The sequence below is a fragment of the Ptychodera flava genome, chromosome 1, assembly GCF_041260155.1.
Source record: "Ptychodera flava strain L36383 chromosome 1, AS_Pfla_20210202, whole genome shotgun sequence".
In the NCBI taxonomy this organism is placed as follows: Eukaryota; Metazoa; Hemichordata; class Enteropneusta; family Ptychoderidae; genus Ptychodera; species Ptychodera flava.
Window position 1 is genome coordinate 20035997 of NC_091928.1, and position 7075 is coordinate 20043071.

At 40.5% G+C, this 7075-nt stretch overlaps 1 protein-coding gene across 1 annotated transcript; it reads right to left on the reverse strand.

Moving 5' to 3' along the window:
- Positions 1-2367: 2367 nt before the first annotated feature.
- On the reverse strand, positions 2368-6830 carry LOC139143359 (von Willebrand factor D and EGF domain-containing protein-like). Its single transcript, XM_070713611.1, has 5 exons — positions 6755-6830; positions 5946-6324; positions 5090-5332; positions 2962-3073; positions 2368-2474 (listed from the first exon to the last, which is right to left on the reverse strand). The coding sequence occupies exons 1-5, from the start codon at positions 6778-6780 to the stop codon at positions 2368-2370; spliced, it is 867 nt and encodes a 288-aa protein (XP_070569712.1). The 5' UTR covers positions 6781-6830.
- Between the last annotated feature and the right edge of the window lie 245 nt (positions 6831-7075).

Genomic DNA, 7075 nt, shown 5'->3' on the forward strand with positions numbered 1-7075 from the left:
ATCGAACTTAAAGATAACAAGTTCAAGACACCTTATAAGCTTTGTAAACTATTTCAACAACATAGAAAACTAAGGACAATCAATAATTTAATATGTACATATGTATGTATGTATGTATGTATGTATGTATGTATGTATGTATGTATGTATGTATGTATGTATGTATGTATGTATGTATGTGTGTGTGTGTGTGTGCGTGCGTGCGTGCGTGCGCGCGCACGCACGCACGCACGCACGCACGCACGTACGTATTTATGTATGTCTGTATGTCTGTATGTCTGTATGTATGTATGTATGTATGTATGTATGTATGTATGTATGTATGCATGCATGCATGCATGTATGTATGTATGTATGTATGTATGTATGTATGTATGTGTGTAAGTTTGTGTGTGTTAGTGTGCACGTGCACATCCGATACAGTGACGGCGAGAATAATAAAACACATACTTACCTCCCTTCTACGCAGTATACAGAAAACTAAACCTGCAAATAAAGGAACCAGAAAAAGGTTTGCTTCCTATAGAGAATTTTGCATGTGATATGTATACGTTTACTACATCCTCGAACCTCACGACAAGTAATTATAAGTTTTTGATTTGATAGCTCTGTCGAAGTGTACTGATAAATAATGGACGTAGCTATAGCCCCTCAAAATAACTTGTCGTATATCGACTTTATATTTTATGTTGCAGCTGCGCTTGTCATGTCATTTAAAGAATATGTTTCTCAGTTGTACCTTAGGAGTCGTCTTAAAGATGCTCTCCGTAGGAAACGACTTCGTAGTCTGGTGATGGAAAGAAAATTCTAACCATCTGTAGCATATTTGGTCAGCATGCTTATTTCTTTTCTAGTGTTTTTGATTCAAAAAATGGTTTACATGTTTATACAGCCGTTTACTCAAATCGATACCGGTTATACATGGGTTTGCCTAGTTGCTGAAATTTCGGGCGCCAATTCAATATTTTACTCACAAATCGCAGCCGCACCAAAAAGAACTCCACCAACAAATCCAAGAAAGATTTGCCATCCTCCCTATAACAAAATAATACATCACCGTTATCGCTGTTATCGCTTTTAGAGCTAGTACCTCCTAAACGTAAAGATTTACTTCAAAGAATCTCAAAAAGAAATATTTTAAACAAATCATTAGCGTAGAAAGGATATGATTTTTTTCAAACTTGTTTAGTATATACGAAAGATGTAAACAGCGTCGAAAGAGAGACACGGACAGGCAGGCAGGCAGTCAAACAAACAGACAGATAGACAGACAGACATACAGACAGAGGCAGACAGACAGACAGAGAGGATGTACAGTTACACAAAAAACAGACAGATTCAGAGAGACATGCAGGAGGACAGACCGATAGACAGGGACTTATATAGACAACTTTACAGCAGATTGGATATTTCAATGCAGGGTCTTAATATTACAACCTACGCAATGATTAAGATTTGTATTGTTATGGAAGTCATTCACTTTGACGTCAACGTTACACTAATGGCGTAATACCAACACTTGTTACATTTCGTCACCAATCGTAAACAAGGCCACAAAATGGCAATTATATATTCGCGTAGCAGTGTGGAATGGTTTCGATCATGCATGATATCCTCATGGACAGTGGATTATATGATGACTTTACATTTCAATTGTATGTAAATAACCACTGTGCAGATTGTATAAAGGAGGGTGTCTTTACGAACACCGGCACTGAAAGGCGAAGGGACAAAACCTGGCAATATGTATAAGAATTCTTTTGCGATGAACCTCTACACTGTTTCTGAATCCCGACGTCATCGCGCCAGCTTTAAAGGCGGAGCCTCCCTTTAAAAGGACGCCAAGGTATGGCGGCGTTCATTGTGTAAGTGAACACCAAACAGGCAACACGCGGGCACACGCTCCAGAAAATGCCACTTTTTAGTTTTCCCCGGCCGCAAAAACACAGACAGACTGCCAAGCGGTCAGCGCGAAGCTGCTGCCGATCGAACTCTGTGGTTATATTCAAAGTCTAAGGCGACTAGAAGACATTTTTTAGGAAATTCAAGCATTTGTGGTGGGGAATCAATGACTGTTGGCGATTTGAACCGACCGTCAGTCAAAAGCTTGCATAAACTCTGTTTGCAGGATTAGCAAAATGTGACAAAAGGTTGAGATCAGTTTGTGTAATCAATGTTATAGAAATCAAACATCGCACTGGCCAAGCGTTTGACTGGGAGGAGAACTCCACTAATGCGAGAACCTGGGATTGAAAAGTGCGGCTTTAAGTGAGACGGTGAGCTGCAATATGTGGTGGAGAATCCGGGTATCGATCCCGATGAAATCATTATTGTATCATTTTTTGTGTATGCAATGTAAACAATGAGCTATCCTAAGGTTAAATATCTTACCGAACTGTCTGGAGCGCTTGATTCTCCAGGAGTGATTGTTGTCGGTTCAGTCCATTTGGCCGAGTCAGTGGTCCAAATGATATCTAGGAATGGTTAAAATGACGTATTAGTAATACGTTTTAAAAACAGGATGGGTTCCGTGAAATGTAGTTTACAAATAACTGAGTCTGTATATCTGTATGGCTGTACATTTCTGTCTATCTCTGTCTGTCCTCAGAGCCGGGCCCCACGCATCTAATTTAGGTAATTGTAGCACAGTCGATTAAATGAAGAACAAAAAAATGTTCTACGATAATACCGTACACTAAATTGTATGTCATTAAAACGTTAGTTAACTTTGTGTTCATTTTAATCTGACTGTGACTTCGAATCCCTCTGTGAGAAACAAATGAGCGAAAACCTAAAATACATGTAGTGACCGTGAATATTTTGTCTGTCGGTTGGTTTCATAAAAACATTTTCACGTCTATTGTAAATATTGCACCGAACACACTGTGGTAGCTGTCAACACTACGGGAACATTCACACAACACCGGGCTAATAACCTACGTCATGGAAGTGTTGTAATACCTTTTTCGGTCCATCCAAACTCGTCATTTGCTGGATTGCAGTACTTCCCGGGCTCCAGCCGATGCTGGTTTCCCTCAGCGAAGCACATCCCGTCGATGAGACATGAATCGGCCTATTAAAAAATGCATAAGTTTCACATAAGGCTGCACCTTAGAATACTTAATTTCTCTGATTACACCCTGTAGATATCGTCAAAAGTTGAACTTCAATGTAATACTGTAATAAATGCATGTAATCTACTGCAAAATTAAAGCGCCACGAGTATTTTTCATTATCTAAGTTATGTCTGTAATTTTCAGACAAATACAGTTCCTGCTCTACTCATAAATCACGTCCAAATGCATAGTATTCAACTTGTCATTATATTACCATGCCCTGTCCATCGCATTTTGATTGGTCGAGCTGAACCACGTGACTGCCCACAAATACACAGTAATGGTTTGTTTACATGCCCGTGAATATGAATAATATCGTAAACATAGTAACTTTACAGCTTAAACGAAAATTGCGATTCGTACAAAGTACAAGTTCTTGGGCCCCGTTGTCGTTCGCATGGGAATTTTTTGTAAATTTTGACGGTTTTTGGGGTTCGTTGATAACAGTGTTCTCCCTGAATAAGGTAACAGGGGCGTGGCGCCCTCTTGTAAATTCCGAGCGCCCCCTTGCCAGAAATGAAAAAGATTTATTTTTTTGAAAAATAAAACAATAAAATGTACGAGATAAAAAGTTGACGGTGATTTACAAGCAAAATGCAAGCGTGAGCGTCGATCCTGCAGGCTGCAAACGTAATTCTCATCGATCTAGCAAATCTCGCTGTCATCCGAGATCATTATATACTAAGGCCCATGTGCAACTCATATCGATGGCAGCCATATTTGCATGGCTCAGGCCTTACGTTATCCACGGTCCCTCCATAGGGACCGTGCATTAGGTAACCGACTTAGCTGAGTAAACATGCCAAGGAGGAGCTTGAGGGTAACCAAGGACAGCAGAGTACACTGAAGTTTTTTAGGAGGTTAGAATTTCGCTTGTGTATTCCTTCCCAAAGCAAAACGACCTATTTTTAGGCTCGGCCGGACGTGTATCAGGATGAGAATACGTGAGTGTTATAGTATAATTTTGACATCGATGAATAAATGTTTCGTTTTCAAAAAATGTAATCTTCATTGAAATCAGTGAACTGGAATAAAAGTTATCGAACACTGTCTCAGATCTCTTTTCCTTTGAGTTTTTTATACGAAAAAAAATCGGAAAAAATACTCCCCAAGTGCCATCAAATAACACCATTTTAATCTCTGTTTTTCAAAAGCTCCAACGGCAGGAGGGGGGACACCCCCCTCCTGACCTCCCCCCGCGACCGCTTACGCGGTCGCTTGTGGTGCTTCGCACCACATTTTCGCTCTCTTGTCAAAATATCCTGGGGAGAACACTGGATAATATATAATGGAAATCCGTTGATAATATATAATGGAAATAACAGACTCCGCGCTGACCATTAACGTTTATTTATGGCGCGGGCGAGAGGAAAGCCTAAAATTAACGGGCTCGGTAAGCCTCGCCCGTTAATTTTTGGCTTTCTTCTCGCCCTTGCCCATAAATAAACGTTAATGATCAGCGCGTCGTCCGTTATTTCTATAATAAAGCCGGGCAGTAATAAGTATATATTCTAGGTGTAATGTTCTTTTTTGACTACTAAATTCACGTTTATTTTGAACTTTACACTAGTCTCTAATAACATAATATGTTGAAGACAATGCATTGTGTTGGGATGGCTCAATGAGGTACTTCAATGTATTTCGACAGGCACCTGTATTGAATAGTCAAGGAATGGAATGAGAAAGACGAACAAGACGCTCTATGGCGTATCAATTATGATGCAGCGAAATGTCTTTGAGAAAGGTCATCACTTAACTGCTTTTTATGGCAGCTTTTCCCGGATATTACTACTTTGATTATTTCGACAACCGAAGACTACCACGGAAAGCCTTCCTACTTTACTTCCAGTAATTTGTTGAGTTACGGACAGTCATTTTAATTTATCGAGATCAAATCGATCCCACACTGGTATTCTCACACTCCAAGCGTGTTAGGGACGTGAGAACATGAATCCATAGCGTTTTTCTCTCACCTTTTTGTCGCAGTTTCCGCTTTCTGTACATTCAACACACACCGAGTCAAAGACGGTGAATAGCAGTTCGTTGCTGAATGTTACGCCATCCAAGCTGAAGGAAATATCGGAGTATTCTACTGGCAGTTCGTTGTTGGTGACTGTTGCTGGATATGTGTTGATACCCGTGTGCCTCAGAGGACATGCGATTTCCGTTGAGCTTATGAGATATGCTTCAGTGTAATACACAGAGATGTGATTGTTCTGGTTGAAAAGAATCGTGGAGCAACAGTATTGGAGATTCGTTTATTCACAATCTCTGTCCCAACTTTCCAACTTGTGTTAAAGGAAGTAGGTCGTCGTAACAGCGCGCAAAGGTCATATTGGACCATATCAGAAATGTTAAATTATTTAAGAAACAAAATAATTTCAATCAGAATGTAGAATTAGAAGTGTTGGCTTAAAGGGGCGGATCGTGTGAACTGCGCTCATAGGACATATACGATCCGCGACCAATGTAAACGTAACGTAACGCTACATCCCAGGTACGTTGGCGATTGATGAAAGTTGAAATATGTTTGTCATAATGAGCGTTGCGAACTTTAATGGTTGCAGCTATGTTGACGTGATGCATGAAATACATTGTTTGTAAAACAGAGTTGCACAGGCGCAGTTCAAACGATGCCTTCCCTTTTAAATCTGCTTTTCATGTTGTGAATGTGATCCAAAAAAACTATTACTTTAACTATTTGTCAAATCCAGGCTTTTCAAAAATGCGACATGAGCAATTGTTGATACAAAAGATGAGTATGAGAACGAATTCCTTTTGAAAATAAGTAGTTCTGCTTATTAAAGGATTTTTTGTAGGTCAAAGTACCTGACTGGTACGCTTAACTTTACAAATAAGTCGTTCTGATTCAACAAACTTCGTTCCGACACCAAACGCTGTCTCACACGGTCTTGATTGTAAATCACAGAGGGCGTCGTGCTTGAGGTAGCTCAGATGTATTGGCTGTCCTTCCTCATGGGAGCAGTCACTCCCAGTGAAACCTTTGTCACAGACACAGATGTTGTCGATACATTCGCCATGTTTGCTGCAATCGTTTGGACAGAGCATGGCTAATAGTTCTTGTGGCGGTACTTTGTTTCCGTGGCCGTCGTCTTCGTACAGAGAGATGTTACGGAGCACGAGATCCATGCAGTCGAATTGGAATGCTGCTGCGGGTAGAGGGCGCAAAGTCGAGGGTGTCCGTCGCCTGACAAATATGAGATATTTCAATCTGGCTGTCAGCCATGAACAAGCTGATCAAACGAGGTGACTGGGAAAATATGGCCTACATTTTAATGGATAAATCGCCAGTGAAACTTTCTGGTTTAAAACCTTATGTTAGTAATACTCTTGCGTTGAACAAAAACTTAGCGAAGGGAGAAAAGAGTTAACATATTCTTTGCTTAAGAAAACATTGATTTTGCTTGCTTATATTAAGGTAGTTCGCGCCTCGAAGACGAAAGCCTTTGACATTTGCTAAAACTTTCCTCGAGCAAATTTTCAAATCTTTCTAACTGTCGCATGAAATATTAGCAGCTGTCACTGGCAGGTAGGCAAAAGAGCAAGGAACAAGTTACCTCAAAAGTAAATTATGATACACAAAAGGGAAGGCGTTTTCATTGAAATCTTTTAAATACCTGTATATCAGTAACGCACGTTTCATTGTACTTCTGAGTATTCAGGTTTGTCTTCTCAATACATGCAGAGTAGATGGATGCGGAACTGAGAAACTCCCCGCAAAACACGAGTGCCATTCCCTCTGTAATGCCGCTCTGTGTCGGCCATTCCGGGATGCTCGGTTTGAATTCGGAATCATATTCAAACCGGATGTCTCCAGCGGCCTCCACGTGATCATCTCCGACATTCTCCTGATCCGTTTTCTCGGTGCACTGCGGAGTAACTGCGTGAATTGCAACACTTCCGTCAAGCGGGTCGAAGCAAGATTTTTCACTTTGATC

Coding starts and splice junctions, on each gene's coding strand:
- LOC139143359 (XM_070713611.1), bottom strand. CDS start 6,780: ATGAAACGTGCGTTACTGATATACAG. Junction 6,325..6,754: donor CGTGCGTTACTGATATACAG/GTATTTAAAAGA, acceptor CATATTTGTCAG/GCGACGGACACCCTCGACTT. Junction 2,475..2,961: donor GTTTGGATGGACCGAAAAAG/GTATTACAACAC, acceptor AACCATTCCTAG/ATATCATTTGGACCACTGAC.